General features: G+C 43.7%; 1 protein-coding gene across 2 annotated transcripts in view; it reads right to left on the bottom strand.

The window, feature by feature from the left end:
* Positions 1-576: 576 nt before the first annotated feature.
* Positions 577-23,047, bottom strand: part of elp4 (elongator acetyltransferase complex subunit 4) — a 56,845-nt gene continuing 34,374 nt past the window's right edge. For both annotated transcript variants that reach the window (XM_017725619.2, XM_017725620.2), the window contains exons 9-10: positions 20,218-20,324; positions 577-926 (exon numbers count right to left, since the gene is read on the bottom strand). In XM_017725619.2, coding sequence (XP_017581108.1) covers positions 810-926; positions 20,218-20,324 — 224 coding nt within the window. In that variant the 3' untranslated portion in view covers positions 577-809. The remainder of the gene's footprint in view (positions 927-20,217; positions 20,325-23,047) is intronic.

Raw genomic sequence — 23,047 nt, 5'->3', positions numbered from 1 at the left:
TGATTTTCTGTGTTTTTTAAATTACTTGTTCATTTATTTGGTAAACAGAGCGGTTTGGTGTGAAACGCTCTGGTCTAGAGAAACTTACCGAGTCAGAACCGTTCACAGTGGTGGTGATAGGAACCAGACGTCCACCTCTAAAAGCTCCTCACAGAAAGTTCCTACATGAATACATTATAGTTTCACCGGTGGTTTTGGATGGTAAATAAAACGTCTATATTTGTGTTGTAGTCATGGCAACCCCTGGTTCCTACCACCACCACTGCAACGAAGTCTGTTTACATCTCACACAATGAATTATGGGGGAATTTTTCATGGCATTCCCATTTGAAGGAATACTGGAGCTACAAGGCTAATATATCCAACGTGTGGCTAAATTTGTTAAAACCTCGTTAATTTTTTTTTTAAGACATCTGAACCATTTCACACCAAACCCCTCAGAATCACTCTGCTTACATCTCACACACTGAACTGGAGAGACTGTGAAAAAAGTAGTGATTTTTTTTCTAAATTCTACACTGCTTTAATTAATTATTAACAAGTTTGTGCTTCAAATAACAAACACACACTGATTACTTCAATACGAAAAGCTAATCAGGTTTATTTAGGCATTCACACAGAGTACAAAAGAAGTCAGTCAGAGGAAAAAAGTGGAGAAATAAAGATTACGACAGTTTTCAGGTCCAACAATCGGAGATATTTAATAACCTGCGGGATAAATAATAAATAGACAGGGCGAGGCGGAGCTGATCATCATCACAGCATTCACGCAGAACTGCAGCACACGGTCGGACGATGGGGAGAGCGTTCTAGAAGTCGAGCTGCACATGGCCACTGGGGGCAGAACCACAGCCTGAAGAACCCTCCGCTTTACTTTTACTGACCCGACTGACCGTCTCCGACAAATCAGGAGGCAAATGCAGCTTCTGTACAGAGAGAGAGAGAGGGGGGCGGGGGTAAAGAGAGTAGGGGGAGTAGAGAGAGTAGCAAAGAGGAGGTAGTAAGGGGAAGAGAGAAAGAGAGGGGGAGAGAAAGGGGAGGGGGAGAGAGAGAGAGAGAGAGAGAGAGAGAGAGAGAGAGAGAGAGAGAGAGAGAGAGAGAGAGAGAGAGAGAGAGAGAGAGAGAGAGACAGAGAGAGAGGCATAAAATGAGTAAAAATTAAGAAAATGAAAAAGTACTATTGAATTATTACAGAGGAGTGTAAAAAGAGCAAACCTTACTCACTCACTCTCTCACTCACTAGCCCCTCGTTGACCCTCATCAAGTGTCCATTATAACAAAGGTTGACTCTCAGTCTGGAGAGTCTTTATGAAACAGATCAGCATGTTTAACTGCCTTGTTCCCATCACTTCATGCTGCCTTTACTGTTGATTCACTGAGACGGTTTCTGAACATGCATCGCCGCGGAAACGTGTATTTTTGATCTGTTTCATCAAAGGAACAATAAAAGACCACCGAAATGTGACTACATTCATGTGTATTTAAAGAGAGTAGATTAAAAGCATAATTAACTGTTTTTGAGTCTGCATTAATAACTGATGATTATCACGTTTTCAAGTCTTCTATAAATCCACCTTATAAATCCATAGAACATCTATAATGACTTCAGGAAGCAACATGAGATTATCAGCTAAACAGTTTAAAGCTCTTCTAAAGTTCCTCTGGTGTCAGGACTGTCATTGTGACCTTAACCTGTAAGAACGTGTGTGACCATTTAATTCTTTTAGAGGAACTTTTGAGGCACTTCAGGGAAGCTTAAGAAAAGCTTTAGAGGGTCCATTGTTTGAAGGCTGATAAACATCTGCAGAAGATATGCAGGTTCCTGCTGCTTCACAGCTTTTTCTGCCTCTTGGCTCTGAAGCCCTGAAGGTTCTCTAGGATGCTTTCAGGGATCAACGCGATTCCATTAGTTTATCAGCAGAAACACGGAGCAGCACAAAGATACACCCTGGACCACTGCAGAACCTGAGAGGACGGGTCAAAGGTCACAGTGGTTCAAACTACTGACCCCATAAACAGCCAGGCTGCCCATCCTCACTCCTATCACTGAATAATAACTCCATGGACTTACAGAGGATTAGACCAGGGGCTGTATTACAGACAATTATTGAGTCTGAGATCTGCTTTGTTGTCATGGCAACTTCAATTAAGAACTGAAGGACAGAAGCACAAAAACAAAAAGTCTATAATCTTATTTCCAGATAAAAAAATGGTTTTACAGAAACATCCTAAATTGCCAAAATATCCTAAATGTTTTTCTTTAACTTAAAGATAAACCCCAGAGCGTCTTAACTTCTGTTATTAATGTCCGTTACCTTACTTCAACAAAATGGACTAGTTAAAATTGTTTCCTCCACAAAATCTTCTACTGTGTTAGATACAATTGTATGTATGTAGTGTAGTGGGTAACACCTCTGCCTTCTACACTGTAGACTGGGGTTCAATCCTCACCTGGGCAAACACCCTACACTATACCAATAAGCGGCCTTGGGCAAGACTCCCAACACCACCTTGGCCTCCCTGTGTGAAATGATCAAACTGTAAGTCGCTCTGGATAAGAGTGTCTGCCAAATGCTGTAAATGCAATACAATTCTTACAGGCTGACACCTTTTCTGTCAATAATAAACTCCTCTCCAAGCCTCGGACACATCCCAAGAACTCCTACACTAGCAGTAATTAGACCTCTGATTAAGAAAGCTAACCTTTATCCCTGCAAACTATCAAATGATATACCTATATATACCTCAAATCACCCCTTTATATCAAAGTTCTTGGAAAGGTTGTGGCAAAACAATTTTTATATACAGAGTTCCTATTTGTATAGAAATCACATACATGAAAAATCTCAGTCTGGTTTTAGGCCACATCATAGGACAGAGACATTAAAAATTATATACAATGTTTTATTATTCTTTGACCAAGGAAATGTGTCATTGCTAGTCCTCCTCGATCTTAGTGTGGCATCGGACACGTCAGACCACTCCACATTACTAGATAGACTGGAAAACAGCAGGCTAAAAACTCACTTGTTCAGTGGAGCCTTTGGTGATTAGTTTTCCCCGTTAGATAAAAAGTGCAGATCTGGGGTTTCATGATCATGGAGTATTATGGTAAACTGGGAGTGTTGGTGCCGTCGTCCCGCTTCACTCAAGTTTCTGACGGTGGAGCGGAGGGGCGCCGACATCTCAGGGAGGCCTCATGTCTCTGTCACCTTTCTGATTTCTCTCTTTTAGTTGGGCTGTAATAATTAGACCTGCCCTCTGTTAATACTGTAATCTGTGACCGGTCACTCATTACAGAACTAACTCTGCGTGTTGCCGAGGTGAACAGCTGCCCACCCTGTGCCTCTGATGCTGTCGCTTCTTCTGCCTTGATCGGCCCACTGCTCGCCAGCCTTCTGGACCAGCTTGACAACCATTGAGCTTCATGCTGTACAATGCTGTGCAAACCTCACCCTCATGAACTGACCCTCCTGATGATGCTGCTACTACTGCTGCAGCTGCAAAAACATAGTCTAATTAACCATTGCTCCACCTGTCTTCCCCGTATTGTACTATAATACTTTATACTAACACTGTTTGCTATCCGGTGTGGAGCAGAGGAGGATGGGTTCCCCTTCTGAGTCTTGGTTCCTCTCAAGGTTTTTTGCTCCTGCTCTTATGGAGTTTTTCGGTTCCACTGTCGCCCATGGGGCTCATGGGGGCTTGAACCCAGATTTTTCTGTAAAGCTGGTTTGTGACACCACCTGCTGTAAAAAGCACTATATAAATAATTTGCTTGCTTGTTTGTTTCTATTGTTTTACACAGTGATAGGCAGCACAGTTCACTGTAAGTAGTATAATGACGCTACATTTATCAAAAGCCCCAGACGCCGCAGACACGATGTCCACCATCCCCTCTTATTACCTTTGTGTGTTATTGTTGATGAAAACTCGTCAGATAAAAAAATTACAGTGAAGGTGATGAATAATGAGGAGACAGAGGTGAATGTGTGTCCGTTTATTAAAAGCAATAATGTTAGCACGCTCGGCTAAAGTGTTGGAAATGAAACTGAAAGTGGAGACGGCGACGCTCTGATGAACAGCAATAAGTGGTGTCACAATATTCGTAACTTTCATTTCATCACGCTTTAGTTTTATTTGACTTTCTTTACACCAGTAACAGTAACTAATGTTAGCTGTCTGACTAGCTAACTAACTTGATTATGTGTTTACGTTTCAGCTGTGCGTGTATGGTCAGTTTCTATGTAACAGGCATGAAAGTTGATTGTTGACTTCAATCAAGTAAGTTAAGATTTCCTAACTTGAGATAAGAAAATATGCTATAAGATAAGATTTTTAAAATTAAGGTTTTGCTTCTGTAATACAGATTTGTGAAAAATCTTATCTTGACCTGTCAGATCTTAAGTTAAGACAAAAACATGAGAATTTTCTTTAATACAGCCCCTGAAGTAAACAGAAACCTAAGAACTTAGGAAGCAAACTCAAACACAGAGAAACCAGCTCAGGTATATAAACAGAATCTCCGGCCAAAACTGAAAATACAGCCATATCATCACAATCCACTACAACTACATCTGCTGTAAACATATATACTGTGACAGCCATGTTGCAGCATTTCTAGAGCGACATATTTCAATTTAAAAAATAGAAAACCCCCTATGTGATGACTTATACGGAAGGTGAGAGGAACTAAAAACTACACCAGCGGTATTACCACCAGCAAATCATCACTGACATCACCATCAACATCTACACCAGCATCATCAATGACATCCTCATCAACATCTCTGCCAGCATCATAAGTGACATCCTCATCAACATCTCTGCCAGCATCATAAGTGACATCCTCATCAACATCTCTGACAGCACCATCACTGACATCCTCATCATCAACATCTCCACCAGGATCACCACTGACATCATCAACATCTCCGCCAGCATCACCACTGATAACATCTCCGGCAGCATCATCACTGACGTCATCACCAACATCTCTACCAGCATCACCACGGACATCACCTTCAACACAACACCTCCTCCAGCATCATCAATTATATCACCAGCAACATCACTGACATCCTCATCAACATGCCTACTATTAACATCACTGACATCACCAGCAACATCTCCACCAGCATCATCACTAACATCATTCACCACCATCACAGCTAACCAAAATCACCTCCTACATTACCACCATCATCATCACCACCATCACCATCACTGCCAATATCACCATTACCATCAACACCACCAAAATTAACATCATGGCCAAAATCACCTCCACCATCACCACAATCACCTCCAATATCACATCAAATCACCAACATTACCACTATTACTTCCACCATCACCACCACAGCTGCCAACATCACCACCATCAACACCACCATCACTGCCAAGGTCACTGTTAATATCAAACGCAAGATGAGACAGAAGGTAGTTTTGGCTCCCAACACTGAGGTTTGAGAGGTCATTCAGTAAGAATCTGAAGTTTAGAACTGAACAGACTGACCAGAGAAATCCCACAGAACAGCCGGCCAGTAAAGTTTCATGAGCTGTGATGTTTTTCAAAACGGACTTCAATGTTTTAGAGGAATTTGGTACTTTGCTGAAGAACTAGCCTGACTCTAATCCTGCGGAACAAACACGCCCAGGCACCTCAGCGTTCCTCTTTCAGGGTGAATTAGAGTAATTTAACCCCGTTCCTGACGTTCTCTACAGTGTTCTCTCAGCACTGAGGGAAGTGCTGCAGGATTATAACTCACACACATCATCGGCTCAAGCTGTGCTAATTTAAATATTAATGCAGATTATTTCCAGTTTCCTGTTCTGATTCAGCACCTTCCAAAATCCTACCACCGTCTTCCTCCACTCTCACCTGTACTACACATAATAAGCTCTAACGATGGACCCTCAGAGACACACAGAGCTAAGCTCTCAGCTTCTTCATCTCAACTACATTGATCCACCAGACAGACAGACAGTCTCAATAGGAGCTTATTAACTTGCCAATACAAACAAGGTTAAAAAGCAGTAAACTTGAACAATATTTACATCAGAAATTCTCTCTCGTTTCACCCTCTGTCTCTCACTCCTTTCACCCTATTCTCTCTCTCTCCCCCTCTATAGAACACTGTCTCTTCTTCTGTTGTGTCTGTAGGACGGTGAGTAGAGGTCAGCAGTGGTGGATGGTTTCTTTCTCTGTTAGTTCAGGTTTCTGGGGGGCAGGTCAGTGGATCTCTCTCAGAGAGAGAGAGAGAAAGAGACAGAGAGAGAGAGAGAGAGAGAGAGAGAGAGAGAGAGAGAGAGAGAGAGAGAGAGAGAGAGAGAGAGAGAGAGAGAGAGAGAGAGAGAACAGGGATCTGGGATGAGGGATCTGCCACACAAACAGTCTGACAGTCCAGTGCTGAAAAGGACAGGCACCACCTCACACACACAGACTGATCGAAATAACAGAAACACTGGTACATTACGGTTTATTTGCTATAACAGAATAAAATACATCTTAATTGAAACACAACAAAATCTTCTATTATTACTGATCGTAATTGACCTTCACCCTGGTACTTATTCAACCTTTACCTTATTCTGCACTTTATATTTAACTGTAAATCTGGGTTCTATTTAAAGTCTGGTTTAACTTTCTAAGTGAAAATGTTCTAAAGTAAAGTTTATAGTAAGAGTTAAAAAATACAGAGGAGTGCTGAGTGTGACAGTGAGGTAAACACTGTTAGTTAGAGAGAGAGGGAGAGAGGGAGAGAGGGAGAGAGAGAGAGAGAGAGAGAGAGAGAGAGAGAGAGAGAGAGAGAGAGAGAGAGAGAGAGAGAGAGAGAGAGAGAGAGAGAGAGAGAGGGAGAGGGGGAGAGAGGGAGAGAGAGGGAGAGAGAGGGAGAGAGAGGGAGAGGGATAATTAATTGAGGTCAATCTATCAGACTCTATAACTGTGAACAATAACCAGGGAAGAGTTCACACTCCAGCCACAAAGAGAAACACTCAGTCCTTCATACTGCAGAGGGGGGAGCCATAACCATGGCAACCCCCCACCCCACCCCAGCAAAACACACACACACACACACACACACAAACACTCCAACCGTCAGGCTGAATATGTTAAACTCTACATTAACATGTATTTCCCTAAATCACCAGAGGGGGTGCAGCACAGAAAACAATGACTTACACTCTGTCTCTCTGTTTATTACAAGGAGTTTCTTCCTGTCTCAGTCAGAGTTCACAGTGAGCTCATACTGAGTCTGTCCTATAGTGAGAACTCAAGTCTGTCCTATAGTGAGAACTCAAGTCTGTTCTAGAGTTAGGACTCAGCCCTACAGCAAGAACTTCATCAGCTGGCTGCGAAATAACATCGATACCTCCCCAGTACAGAGAACACAAATAACTCGAAACAGATGACGTTACTGTGCTGCATGTGATCTGAGGTTTGTAGTTGTTTCTGACAGACATCTCACTCAGGCATACGTGACTCTGTATTGATCGCATTCCGCGCTGCTGCTTTAGATTACAATTGAGGACCTTTTGGTGTCCTTTTAGGAGGTTCTCGCTGTACAACCTCCTAAGCTGAAGTCTATTTACAGAAGTGACTAAAACAGACAGAGACAGAAACAGAGCATTGTGCAGGGGGCACTAGAGAGCAGAGCGCTGTTTTTCCTGCAGTCACCTTGCCATCCCTGCAGGCCATGTGTATGTGACGTGCAGGTGTGTCCTGCAGGGTCTGCAGAGCGTCAGCATTAATGAAGCTTTACCTCTAACACCCCGTCACTAAACATCCACACCACTCACCTTCACCTTGGGCCCCCCAGCATGGCTGTGGGTCTGCTGTTTATGGATATTTATTTGTGCACAGAGGTTCACTGCAGTCCAGCAGAGTCCAGCTCTGATCTCACTCACAACGGTTTGACTCACACCGAGGAGAGATTTGAATCTCCAGACTAGTGTTGTAGTCTGGTCTCCAGAGTGTAAATTCACATTCTCAGTCTCAACATCATCTGGACTTGGTCTCGTCTCAGTCTCAACATCATCTGGACTTGTTCTCGTCTCAGTCTCAACATCATCTGGACTTGGTCTCGTCTCAGTCTCAACATCGTCTCAGTCTCGACATCATTTGGACTTGTTCTCGTCTCAGTCTCGACATCGTCTCAGTCTCAACATCATTTGGACTTGTTCTTGTCTCAGTCTCAACATCGTCTCAGTCTCGACATCATTTGGTCTCCATCTTGTCTCAGTCTCAACATCATTTGGTCTCCATCTTCTCTCAGTCTCAACATAATTTGGACTTGTTCTCGTCTCAGTCTCTACATGATTTGGACTTGTTCTTGATTCAGTCTCGACATCGTCTCAGTCTTGACATCATTTGGTCTCCGTCTTGTCTGTCTCAACATCATTTGGACTTGGTCTTATCAAAGACTAAATAATTTGGCCTAAATATTAATGAGCCTAGACTGTTACATAACAGTTTAGGATTTTGGATTCAGCCTGTTTTACTGCCCTCTTTACAAATGTGAAGGAGGACACGGCAGTGTTTGAGGTTCATAGTGTGTCAGTTCCAGGTACTGAACTCTTCTAATTCAGCTACACCAATGAAAATACAGTTTTCTACTCTATGGCACCTTTGAACCTGGACTCTACTCTGGACTCTGAAGCCTGTGTAACTGCATGTTTAGGTGTGCCCGGTTGGTGTGTGAAGGTTACTGAGACAGTGTCAGGGTGGGTGAGGACATTACTGCAGGTGTTCCTCTACTGTCAGTGGAGGTTAGTGGAGGTTACACAGCGAGAACACAACCTCTGAGGCACTAACTTTAGTGGTGTAACATACTGCAATCACTCCGCTCATCCAAAGAGTAACGAGGTGGACCAATACAACCACAGCGAGAGTAAACATCTCACAGATTTATTCACAGATCCTTCAGCAGTTCTGATTGAGGTTCTAGACCTCTATGTTACACACATATTATAAAATTTGGACTCATCCAAAGATGACACAATAATAATAAATAATGATGGATGTTCACTTGTCCTCATGCCTCCTAACACCTTTTCAGAGCTTCTCACATGTGCCAAAACTTACTCACACCTTGCACTTGATCCCTCCTCACACCCCTAACAGCTCCTAAGAGCTTCTCACACCTTCTAACACCTCCTCAAACCTTCTCATGCCTCCTAAACCCTTCTAACAGCTTCTCATACCTTCTAACACCTCCTCCAAACTTCTAAAATGTCCTTACACATCTAACATCCCTTCACACCTCCTAAGACCTCCTCACACCATCTAACATCTCTTCACACCTCCTCACACCATCTAACATCTCCACACACCTTCTAACACCTCCTCAAAACTTCTAAAATGTCCTCACACCAGCTAACATCCCTTCACACCTCCTAAGATCTCCTCACACCATCTAACATCTCTTCACACCTCCTCACACCATCTAACATCTCCACACACCTTTTAACACCTCCTCAAAACTTCTAAAATGTCCTCACACCAGCTAACATCCCTTCACACTTCCCAAGACCTCCTCACACCATCTCACATCCCTTCACACTTCCCAAGACCTCCTCACACCATCTCACATCCCATCACACCGCCTAACACCACCTCACACCATCTAACATTTCTTCACACTTCCTAACACCTCCTCACACCATCTAACATCTCCACACACCATCTAACATCTCCTCACACATCCTCTCCTGAGCTCACTGTGCTCTCACAGCTCCATGTTCCAGACCTTAACCGCTGAATTAAATAAAGCGTGAGGTGGCTGAAGGCCAACCCATTCTCACACCATCGTGGAAGCTAACACACCTGCCAACAGGCCACACCCACATCGCCTGATTGCATGCCACACCTACTGAAAGCTGATAGGCTGGGAGTATTGGCGTGTGTTTTGACTGACAGACACACCTGCAGGTCTGAAAAACGGCTGAGCGTTCTGAAAGAAGCTGATGGATGTGAAGTGACACAGTGAACCGGAATGAGCCAATAGGAATTTCTGAGAGTGGGAGCTTAGCCATCACACCGGTCAGGAAAAAGCATCTACATTTCAGACATTCCCACCAAGATGGAGGAAATGCTGTGGAACGTACAGGTTCCTCCCTGGCTGTGGGCAGCTGCTATATGGCAAAACCAGCAGTTCTCACGGGCGGGTGCGGGGGGTGGGGTGCATTCTCAGCTGCTTCAGGCTGATCAGGCCGAGTCTCACACACACACACACACACAGACACACACCTTTTCTGACAGGTTTGCGTGAGCAGCTCGCAGGTGAAGGTGTGTGTGACAAATCAATTAGTGAGTGTGTACAAATTAGTTCCAGTGAAAGACACACTCAGAACGGTCAACGCCAGCAACGCTGTAAACACTCAGCCTGAAGACTTTTACTTCCCCCACACAGTGACGCGCTGAGCCCTGGCCGATACTGACACCCATATTTATTCTCCAAAAGCTGCTTATCTTTATAGAAAACTCTTAGCCAGTTTTTTGTCCGAAAGAGAAAAAAAATTGGCTGAAAAATTCCAAAAGATGGGCGGCACGGTGGCGTGGTGGGTAGCGCTGTCGTCTCACAGCAAGGAGGGCCTGGGTTCGATTCCCCGGCCGGGTGACCGGGGTCCTCTCTGTGTGGAGTCTGCATGTTCTCCCCGTGTCTGCGTGGGGTTCCTCCAGGTTCTCCGGTTTCCTCCCACAGTCCAAAGACATGCAGTCAGGCCAGTTGGACGTGCTAAATTGCCCCTGGGTGTGAGTGACTGTCTGTGTCTGTCTGTCTGCCCTTCAATGGACTGGCGACCTGTCCAGGGTGTATCCTGCCTTTCGCCCGAAGACTGCTGGTATAGGCTCCAGCACCCCCCCACGACCCTGACGGAGAAGCGGCTTAGAAAACGGATGGATGGATTCCAAAAGATTACAAAGGTCTACAATAAAGCATCAAAACCATTTTAGTGCATTGTTTATTTTTATTGATCGTGAGTTCAGTTTTGTGTTATCAAAAGCAGTTTCTGTCAATAAAAGTATCTTTACTGCCTTGCTTTTATTTTTTTACATTATGTTTGTTTTTATTAATTTTTAAGTTTTATGTTTGGGCAGGAATCTTCATGACTATTTAAAATGAGTTTTACCTGAAGATCTTCACTCAGGTTGATGATGATTAACCAGCTCAGCTAACAGTGAGTGCTGCTGTTACAGGATCAAATCTAAAGCAGACAGCTTGACAAAAAATTAACGTAAAAGATCAATAAGCATCAGGAATAAATCATTAAATGATACCTTCTGGTGAACTGTAATACTTAAACCCACAATGTAATACTTCTTATATATAAAATTACACAAAGTGGTTTTGGACAGTAACGTATGCCTTGTGGACAGCAGGAAAATGTTTCCTTCATTTCATCATCACGGAGGAATGTGAAGTCACTGGTTAATAAAATGTATGAAGTGGCCATCTAAAGGTCAGAGGAGGTTCAGCTGAGGGAAGTCCAGCTGATAAACAGCACTTCATCTCTGAGGGAGAGGAGAAAATCAGGCTGCTTCAGATCTGAAACCATCCACAGGTGTTTCTGTCCATCCTTCCACTGTGAGAAGACCACTCAGCGCTGTGGGTCTGAAAGGATGTGAAGCTGTCAAGAAGAACCTCACTGAGAAAAGAAGACGGACACATCAAACAAAGAAGCTGGACGATGGACTGACCGCCCCAGAGTGTTTGATTACTTCAGAAAATGATCCACCAGCTTCTGAGACTGAACTTTAGAGGTGTGTCTGCAGATTCTTTGAGAAACTGAAAGCGAGTTTCCTGAAAAGAACGGAAAAGAAAGCTGAAGTAAAGATGAAGAGTGACACACTCATCGCTCACACAGCCGAGATTAGATCAAGATGCTGAGTCAGTTTCTGTTAAATGTTTTCTGCTTTTGTATCACTGAAAAACGAAAAACTGAACAGCCGTTTCGACTGGAACGTAAATAAATGAAAGGGGGTCTCTGAATTTTTCACAGCGCTGCTACTGTACAGAGTTAAGTGGTTTTGAGAATTTTGCGGTCAGCTGAACTATAAATACTATAGTTATACTATATAAATACTATAAATACAAATAAAGACTTAGTCTAAGCGCATGGTCTCAGAGCTTCTCCCCAACTAGCCTCATTAACGAAAACTCCCACCCAACAATGGAGCAAATAAATGCAAAACCCAGCCAGAAAACTAATCAGCAGACTTGGCCCCACCCTCAGGAGGCCTAAACGAGCCAGCACACTTAATTGAACCAGTCCAGCAGGGCCAGCCTCCGCGAGACGAGGCATAAAGCAGGAGTCTCTAGGTGGTCATATTGTTCACGACAAATGCTATTAATTTGTCCGCTGCCAAAAGAGAGTAAACGAACAGTGATTTTTCGGCTCGTTCCTGGCAGGGTTTTGCATATGTTTGCTCTCGCTCTCCTCCGCCGGCTTTCAAAGGCAAATGAATTCTCACACACGTATAACTCATTCGCATTGAGGAATATTCAGCAGAAGTAATCGATGCACATGTGAAACTCTGGCTCAGAAAAGACACAGTCTTCATCCCACTTGTCCCTCCACCTCTCTCAGGAGCAGCTTTGAGACCTGAGCTCAAAAAAGGAGAAAAACACAGAAACAAACAAAAGGTAACGTGGGCTGAATTGGCCTCAGTACGGTGAGGGTCTGTGAGGGATCCGGCAAACATGCCAGAAGATTCACAAAAGAGTAACAACGTGCCCGTCTAGACACAAACGGGGAAAAAGGAAATAGTAACGTGGCAACAAGATGACTGACGTCTTCATCAAAAACAAGAAATTTACGTTCTAATTAAAGAGAAAATTTACATCTTTCTCACAGCTGGGTGCTCCGCTAGTTGTGAGTGCCACTTCAACCGGAAATGCAGCCATCCCATAACACGGATCAATCCCCAAACATCAGAAGTCCTGAGTCACTGAGTCACTGTAAAGGCTGACGATGATATAAGACTATAACTGCACCTCGACCAGCGCAGGACAAAGTGATCGCCTGACTCATCGTGTCGAATGCTTTACAGTTACGTGCTAAAGGGTGAAGGGTTGTCACCGTAGGAGCAAGCGCACACACACCGGCCCGAAAACATATCTCCTTATTTTTGTTGTATGAAAAATGGCCTGTGTTGAGTTTTGTGCATCAGTGGTCTAATTAATAACAGCACTTCTGTGTGATTATTAAGTTTATGGAAATATTTATGAAACACGGGTTCTGTTTTCAGTGCCACACACACACACACACACACACGCAAACAGTGGCCTCGACACTCTGCACTTCAAGTGTGTGTGTGTCACGCTACAGAGAGGTGAGCTGTCACTGTTCATCATCATCACCATGGAGATGTGAGGAGGCAAAGGGGTGGAGCTTGTGGAATGTGTGTGTCCTGCTGAACAGCCTCATGGGAAAGTTCAGCACGCAAACGCAGCACACCTCCATCAACACACACACACACACACACACACACACACACAAACACACACACACACTGAACATTTTAACGCTCAATTACTCTTTCTTTGCTAAATTTAACAGCCTGGGAAATGGCACCGTTTATATTTAGTTTTTATGTGTTAAACTCAGCATTTAAGATCTCAGTGGATGATGTGTAAACTTATTTTACTTACAAAAACGACAAAATAACAAGACAAACACTATAACTGTGAATTTTATCAATTTTAAATAAATTTTAGTTTTAATAACCCTTGAATTTAACTTGAATAATTTTTGGTCCTGGCAAAATTCTGGCACAGTCAGCGAGTCTGGCTATGGGCCTGCTTTGACACACACCAAATTTCTTCTTTTAGTTTGTTCAGTTTTGACAGGAGTAAAACTCTACCTGGACTTGGATACACAACCACCAAAAAATCACTGAAGCTCCACAAACCCACCAAAAAAAAGAGACATCCCAACACAAAACACCCTCTAAAACGTTTGAGGCCTACCTCAGTCCGCTGCTGATGATCTGCACCAACATGAAGGAACGCATCATCAGAGGAGGCCTTCACCTGCTTACGCACGTGCTGAGCATGCCTACCCATGGTGCATTGCATGAACAGTCAGAGCCGAGCGAAGCTGAAGCGCTGAACGAAGCATCGCCAGTGGAGCAGACAGTCGTTAGAGAACTGGCTAACTCAGAGCACTGTGAGGGGTAAGGTGACCATATTCTGCAACATTATTAAACAGAGTTTTACATTTACGCCATTTGGCTGACGCTCTTATCCAGAGCGACTTACAATTTGATCTGTTTACACAGGGAGGCCAAGGTGGTGTTAGGAGTCTTGCCCAAGGACTCTTATTGGTATAGTGTAGTGTGTTTACCCAGGTGGGGATTGAACCCCAGTCTACAGCGTAGAAGGCAGAGGTGTTACTCACTACACCAACCAACCCCCACGAGTTTTACATTATGTGGACTTCTGTGGTCAGAAATATGAATAAGTGCTTGAAAAGAAACTATTCATCTGTTATCTAACCCAAACTTGCTATTCGCTCGCTGTAATGTTAATGCTCGTCAGACAACATTGGTGATCTACTGTTAACAACTGTGTATCTTGTTTTTTACAACTTTACAGCACAAAAATGAAACGGTTTAAGACTAATGAGCCACCTTTGTAATTAAATTAGCTAAAACTAAGACTTAATATCTGATCAGCCAAAAAGTTAGACTTAACAGTGACATATTTCCCTGACAATATACATCTCACAAAAGTGAGAGCACCCCTCACATTTCTGCAGATATGTTATTCTGTCTTTTGGTGGGACGTCACTGTAGAAATGAAACTCTGATATAAGTTAAAGTGGTCAGTGTGCAGCTTGTATAGCAGTGCAGATTTACTGTCCACCTCACAGTAAACGTGTCCAGATTGTGCCCAGTTGTGTCGGCGTCCCTCCCTGGCATCATGTGACTCATTAGAGTTACAAGGTTCCAGGTGTGAATGAGACGCAGGGCTGTTAAATTGAAAAAATTAAATAAATTCTAGAAAGGTACGACTGGTGTGGAACCCTTAAGGGTGTGCCTTCGGTTTACTCTGGGAAAGTGAACCCTTTCGACTAATTTGAAATCAACTGGGCCATTCCTCATAACAGCCACTCAGTATCATCCTGCGCACTAACAGGCCAGAAGGGTTTAGCCAGAAGGGTAAAACACTTCAATTGAACTTCTAAAGACACTCTGTCCATCTAAACCGTACGGCTGGAGGCGGAGCGGAGTCACAGTGTGGGAATGTTATTTTTAGCAGTGATTTCACGGGACCTAAACTAAAGGACAAACCGCCAGCCACTCGGATCAAAATTCCAGTCCTGGGCAGCTGGGCTCGGCAGAGTCTGTGTGGAGGGTTTGGGATTCACTGCTGAAAGAAAACGGACAGGAGTGACGGTGTGTTTACAGCAGCTACTCCGAAAAACACACTTCAGTTCTGAAGCGTTCTGTATGTTTGAGTGCAGTGAACGTCCCAAGCAACATAACTGACTGAAATAAACTTTATATAAACAATATAAACAAAATCGCTCCAAACTTTAACTTTTAACCCTCTTGTTGTTTTTCTTTTGTTGTCGTAGGAACATTCTTCTAAAACAACTCACTTCCACTGGACCATCAGATAATGCAAATCAGCAAATTCATATTCGGACAATACCATTCATGCAGGTGCTGATAAAAAGGAGGCGGAGTCTTGGTGCTGAATGCAACCAAAGCATTAGAGCCAGCCACACCCCCCCTTCCTCAGGAGAGCTGATTGTGTGGAGTTCAGTGCGCTGCTGTACGGTGTACAGAGTTGTGCAGAGTGTAAACAGAGGCTGAAGGCTGAACCTGTGGTTCTGCAGCTGCAGATACAAAATTCTGAATTATAGATCTGCATGCATACAGACAGACACACACACACACACACACACACACACACATATACCAGACTACCACAGGACCTTCTGAATTTAGAAAAAGGCTTAATTACTAAAGATAAATTCTCCACACAGCAGCTGCAGGAGAAGAGCTGAGGAGGAACTCCTGAACCTGCTAAGCCTAAAGCTGAAACTGAACCTGTTACAGTTTAACTCACAGCTGAAGCAGAACCTGCAGCTAAACCTGAAGACACAGCTGAACTACATTAAACCTGGAGCTGAAGCTACAGTTGAACTTGAGGCTGAAGTTAAAGTTCTGCCTTCATCTGGCATCTTTCAAAGAATGTCTTTCAAACATTACAGAGGAAGCCGTAGAAGCCGTATCGCCCCCTACGCTTCCTGTAGTGTATTACAGTCTGTCAGAGCGACTGTGTGGATCATATGAACATTATAGAGCTTTTTAAATGAAACAGTAGAAGCCGTATCGCCCCCTACGCTTCCTGTAGTGTATTACAGTCTGTCAGAGCGACTGTGTGGATCATATGAACATTATAGAGCTTTTTAAATGAAACAGTAGAAGCCGTATCGCCCCCTACGCTTCCTGTAGTGTATTACAGTCTGTCAGCGTGACTGTGTGGATCATATGAACATTATAGTTCTTTTGAAATGAAACAGTAGAAGCCGTATCGCCCCCTACGCTTCCTGTAGTGTATTACAGTCTGTCAGAGCGACTGTGTGGATCATATGAACATTACAGAGCTTTTTAAATGAACCGTGGAAGATGTATCGCCCCCTACGCTTCCTGTAGTGTATTACAGTCTGTCAGAGCGACTGTGTGGATCATATGAACATTATAGAGCTTTTTAAATGAAACAGTAGAAGCCGTATCGCCCCCTACGCTTCCTGTAGTGTATTACAGTCTGTCAGCGTGACTGTGTGGATCATATGAACATTATACAGCTTTTTAAATGAAACAGTAGAAGCCGTATCGCCCCCTACGCTTCCTGTAGTGTATTACAGTCTGTCAGAGCGACTGTGTGGATCATATGAACATTACAGAGCTTTTTAAATGAACCGTGGAAGATGTATCGCACTCTACATCAAGACATGATCTGCTATTCAGTGTAGATTATCCATAAAATTCCGGGTCCTGACTCAGCTTCCTCTCCGCCTGCACAGCTTTCTGTTTCTCAGAATGAACCGTCCTGAGCATTTGGATCGCGTGGTTTGGTTGTTTGGGTGGTTTGCGCGGCTCGCTGGCTCAGACACAGCTAATAGCAGCCGCAAAGTGGCAGCAGCCTGGCCCAGACACAACTAATCAATCAAAGCTTAGCCTGAGGAGCAGAGCTTTCACAACAATGACAGAACATAGTCAAAAAACAATTCCAAATGGAATGTGGCTGTCATGATAAAACCTGTGAGTCAGCTGTGACATATTTATCCCAATTTGCCAGCACAGGTGCTGACTAGAATCACTTTGTTCGCATTTGAGACAAAGCCAGAGACACGCCAATCACAGCAAGCTGTTTTTTTTTTTTTTTAAAGTCCGTGCAAACCTTCACACTAACCTTCCTTCATTTTAACCTTCCTTACTACTTTTGGGCTAAGCATTATGATAACACTTCACTAACCCTCGTGCTAAACCTGACGCTAACTTCTATACTAACCTTAATTTTAACCTACATATTAATCCCCATTTGGGGCAGTCGTGGGCTGGAGGTCAGGGAACCAGCCCCGTGACCGGAAAGTCGCCGGTTCGATCCCCAGAGCCGACAGCACATGACTGAGGTGTCCTTGAGCAAGACGCCTAACCCCCAACTGCTCCCCGGGCGCTGCGGATTGGGCTGCCCACCGCTCCGGGCAAGTGTGCTCACTGCCCCCTAGTGTGTGTGTGCTCACTAGTGTGTATGTGGTGTTTCACTGCCCAGATGGGTTAAATGTGGAGGTGGAATTTCCCCGTTGTGGGACTAATAAGGTGAAGATTAAGGACACGCCGATCCCTGATTCAGTGATACAGAGTCCTGATCCTGCACCACTGAGATTTTCCTTCTTATCAGATTCTGAATCTGTATCTTTCACATCTGCTGTGAAAACTGAAGAGTTCTTTTCAAAGCGTGACACGTCCAGCTGATACCGGTTCAGCTCAGTAAGGTCAGAATTGGTGCATCAATAATAAGATATTCTCACGAATGAAGCAATAACACTAATAACTCACTCCTCTCACACTCCTCACTGCCAGTGTGTGTGTGTGTGTGTGTGTGTGTGTGTGTGTCTAAACGCTACTTGCTGAAACAGGGACAGGGGCTAATTCTGGCCCCAAGGCATGCTGGGTAACTGAATGATCGTCAACCGCCAGCTGAACTCTGCTAGTCACCACCACCCCACCCCCCCTCACCTACACACACACACAGACACACACACACACACCTATATATTATCTACAACACTGTGCCGCCTTCATTTATTTAACTAGCATTCTTTTACATACACATATTAGGCATTTACAGACGCTCCCTTTCCTCCTTTCTTAGAATCTAGGGTTAGATTTTGAGGTTAGGGTTAGGTTCTGACTTTGCATAATCCTGATCACTGCAGCTCACACTCATCAGAGAGAAAACAGCTCGATAAAGACGAGTGTGAGGTGCTGCTGAAACTCCACATGTACAACAACACAAACACAGAGTATCAGCTTAATTCAATTACTGCTGTCAATCACAGCATGACACACAAACACACACTCAGGGCTGATGCAGCTGGAATGTGAATAAACAGACACGCATACTCACACACACACACACACACACACACACACACACACACACACACACAAAGTCAGAGTGACAGTGAAGGTAGTTTCTGCAGGTGTGTGATTTTGGACGTGTCTATTGCCGCTGGAACACATGAAGCATTTTCGCTTCTCAAACACGGACAACCACAAATACAAACATACAAACAAAATCAAATCAATACAAACACATATAAACCCATATAAACTCCCACATACTCAGACAAACTAATATAAAATCATAAAAACTAATACAAGCTCAGAACACAGCAGCTTTTAGACAGCTGGAGTTAAACATGCTGATACACACACACACTCCAGTCTGCTGGACTGAGACTGTAAAACACTGCTATAATAGAACTTAACGAGGGTCAACGAGGGGCTTCAGACCTGCACCTACATTTATTCTTCATTGAGTGAGTGAGAGAATGAGTGAGAGAATGATTGAGGGAGTGAATGAGAGAGTGAATGAGTGAAGTGGTCAGTGTATAAAAAGGGTAATGATATTAATACTATTGTGTTATTGTGTTAGTGAGTCAAAGCCAATGCTAAACAGGTCAAAGGCCAGACTCAGTCACACCCCCACCCCCTCCCCCTGGGTCTCACACACAGCGCTCACAGAGGAAACAGTCTCGTGAGGCCAGGAATGATCTTGTAATGAAAAAACACATCTGGGGACAACCTGCCAACCACATGATCAACATCAGCGTGAAGAACCGGAGCGTTCTGATGAGACGCATATGTAGTTAACATCTTTAAATTTAGCTCGAGGTTGTTTTAGGCATTTGCGAACTAACAATGAAGACAATAAAGATGAATACCATTCAAGAATTCACTGTATTAATAAGCTTTCCTGCTAAAACAAAAGATTAAAAAAAACTTTTTTAAAATATATTTTTCCAACCAAGAACGTGTAAAGTAGCAGCAATAAAACAACAAAACTCAGACAGTGCAGTACTTTGTGTTCTGCTGTCTGTTTAAACTCTGCTGAAACTAAATTCTACAAATCTCAGATCTCAACTGAAAAGGAGGTAAGAGCATCTCTCTGTGCTCCTGTGAGAGTCTCACTCTGCTCTGAGAGCAGATGTTCACCGCTGAAGTGGAGATGTGCTCTGACGGAGGGGAAACACTTCATTTCAGCGGTAACCCTCGTCTAGCTACCTAAAACTGCTAGTGAGTGGAGCCAAATGTTCGCAGAGAACAGTAAACTGTTTGGATCTCCTGGTGGGTAGTGGATAGGACTGCCCACCGCTCCAGGTGCATTCTGAGTAATGAGTCCAGCTGTCAGTCATCAGAACTTCTTATCAGCTCCTGAGATGCTGGAGAAGATGAAGCTGAAACCTGTTACTGTTCACTTCATATTGATTGTTCTCCTCTGTATGAGCCACAAGAAGCAGCTTTCTTTTGGACATGCGGGTCAGTTTAGGAGCTGATTCACTCTCAGTATGTTCCCACTCTAAAAAGTCTATGTTCCTCCACGCTTAGCCCAAATTTCCCATGGTTCTCCCCAGACGTTCTCGGTAGGAGATGACAGTTTTACTGGGATGAGAGCGGAGTTAAAGTCTCACCTCAATGCTGAACTGCTTCCTCTTGAGTTTAAACGCCAGATCTTTGTTATCAGGAACTTCACAGACCAGGCAGTTCAGGTGGGGAACCTGCCGAATGTGGAGAAGACCTGCAAGAACACAAACACGCAGTCAGCACTGACCATATTAAATAGAGACATCAGGCTCCTGCACAGACAAAGACAAAGGGGGTCCTGAGACCCCGACATTTTGCCCTCAGACTGTACAGGTGCTCTCCTGTTCAGCGTGTATAATAATAAGTTCTAAGGCTGATCTCAGAGCCCCTTCCCCTGAAAGACGGTGGTCCTCTGTGAAAACAGAGTAAACAGGAGTCCAACACCTTTCTGACAATCTGAACCACTCACAAATCTCCCAGATCTAACTTCAACCAATCAGTCAGCTGTTCTTTTCACTGGGAAACACTGACCCTCATTTTCACTGCAGTTAAGCATTTAAAGCACAAATATGAAAAGGAATATATTCAAACAAAAATACAATAAAATAGAATGACTGGAAAAATACATAATCAAATGTAATAAACTAAATGAGTTGCAGGCTGTCTGAACGTGGTTAGAGCTTAAGTGTGCAATGATTTAAATGAGTGATGCCAGTGAGTTTCAGAGACTCCAGCTCACTGTGCTGCAGATAGCAGCAGCAGCACGGCTCGTCTTCAATCTAGCCAAGTTCAGCCACGTCACCCCACTGCTGCGCTCCCTTCACTGGCTTCCTGTAGCTGCATCAGATTAAAACCCTAATGCTGCCTACAAAGCCAGAAATGGACCAGCCCCGACCGACTTGACGGAAAATGGTGAAATCTCGAACTGAACCTCGAGCCCTTCGAGCTTTGAGTACAGCTCGGCTTGACCCGCCGTCCTCCAAGACGCGTGGAAGACCAGCGTGGAGACTGTTCTCTGTACTGGAGCCCAGGTGGGGAACGAACTCCCACTGGCTGTCCGAACAGCAGAGTCTCTCACGGTCTTCAAACACAGACTGAAGACCGTCTCTTTACACAGCACTTAAATCAGCACTGAGTTAGGTATTGATTGCAATATATTGTGCTGCACTTAGATATTATATATGATTATATTGCACCAGGTATTGTAGTTCACTGTAGGGTACTGTAGTGTATTATAGTGTAGTGTAGTGTATTGTAGTGTATTGTAGTGTATTATAGTGTGTTGTAGTGTGTTGTAGTGTATTATAGTATATTATAGTGTGTTGTAGTGTGTTGTAGTGTGTTGTATTGCACTGTTCTGTGTTCAGCTCTGTTCCTTCTCTCTCTGTATCTACAGTGACTTTAGTTTCTATCAGTATCTGAGCTCAGGACCGTCTTTCTCTCTGACCTACTGGTCACTAGCAGAGAGACTTTCTCTAGACAGTCTGAGCTCTTCCTGTGAGCCTCTCTGGATCAGAGCGTCTGCTAAACGCTGGAAATGCAAAATGTAAATGTAAATTTTCCCAGTTCAGTAAAAAGTCCTCAGGTGATTCTGCAGCGAGTCTCATTATCACGGTTAATTGTAGAGATCATAGATCAATTGTAAGCTGCCGTACGGCTGAGAATGATCAAAAATATCCCGTGTGTTTCCCGTCATGCTGCTATGGAGGACCAACCAGCTTCATCAGACTTAAGAAACCAGCTTTACTGACAGTGGCTTCAAAAAAACAGGCTGCAGAACATTTAACTAACCGGCAGTAACAGCGGAATTAAGCTCTGCTATCGCTACAATGTCAAGCTTGTAACAGCAGAGGAACCCTTATGTCTTATCTAGTACCATAATCAGCACATTCTCTATGAACCTCAAGAAGCATTTCACCATAGAAAGAACATGCACCGTGTAAAGGGTGCTTTGAGTGTTCGTGGTTCTATACAGAACCATTTTATCTACTAAAGAACACTTAAAGAACCATCTACTTTAGGAGTGTAGTTTATATAATTCAGCACTAGAAGAGCAGCGATCGGTGATGAATTCTTCTAAACTAACTTGCTGACTGCTGAAGAGCGCTCGTAGCACTTGGTAGAGCTTTTCTGGCATCAGGTTTGAATTTGATTGGATTATATTTTACCTGGTGTGATCTGATTGGCTGAGCTGGACGTTATGATTTCCAAACAGGAATAATCTCTGCTGCTCCACAACATCTGTTTGAGCAAATCAGCAACCAGTGAGGGGCGCTAACACCTCTCAAAGTGGTTTATAGAAGACTCTGCAGCTGTGAGAGCGTTTTCTCACTGGAATGTCCGAATAAAGGTTCATGTTTTTGTTGTAAATTTGATGCGGCTACTTTCGGTTTCTTGTTGCAGTTTATTAAGAACACTAAAGAACTCAGCATGACACACCTGTGTCCTGTCGTCATCACTCGCGTGGGCTGCGTCTCCCTGTACTGGACACTGATTGGTTTGTGAAGGAGCGTTTGACGTCGGTGTGCGGTCAGTTCGTCGGGCAGCTTTTTATGTTTATATGGAGAAAAATTAATATCCCCTCTCTCTCCGTCTCTCAGAAAATAAGGGATGTTTCTCCAAGCTGATTTTTTTATCAGAATAATTCACATATATAATATGTGGTCTCCTCCCCGTGAGCCAACGCAGCTCATTTGGTTCTTTTTCCTGTTTAGCTGTTTTCATTTTTTTGTTCTCTCAATTTTTCCCCCAATTTAGTCATATCCAGTTCCACACATAACTCACATGATACCAGCTGCACTAGGAGGGTGATGATAAACTAACTAAGCATGGAGCCCTAACTAGTGGGTGGAACTGCATGTGACTAAAAAATCAGGGGGAAAAAGAAAATTTACAGTTCCGTTGTAATTAATATACAATATCGGGGGGAACCATAAC

This window comes from Pygocentrus nattereri, chromosome 15 (genome assembly GCF_015220715.1).
Source record: "Pygocentrus nattereri isolate fPygNat1 chromosome 15, fPygNat1.pri, whole genome shotgun sequence".
NCBI lineage: Eukaryota > Metazoa > Chordata > Actinopteri > Characiformes > Serrasalmidae > Pygocentrus > Pygocentrus nattereri.
Note: the sequence above shows the minus strand (reverse complement) of the source record. Positions and strands in the feature narration are given on the sequence as shown.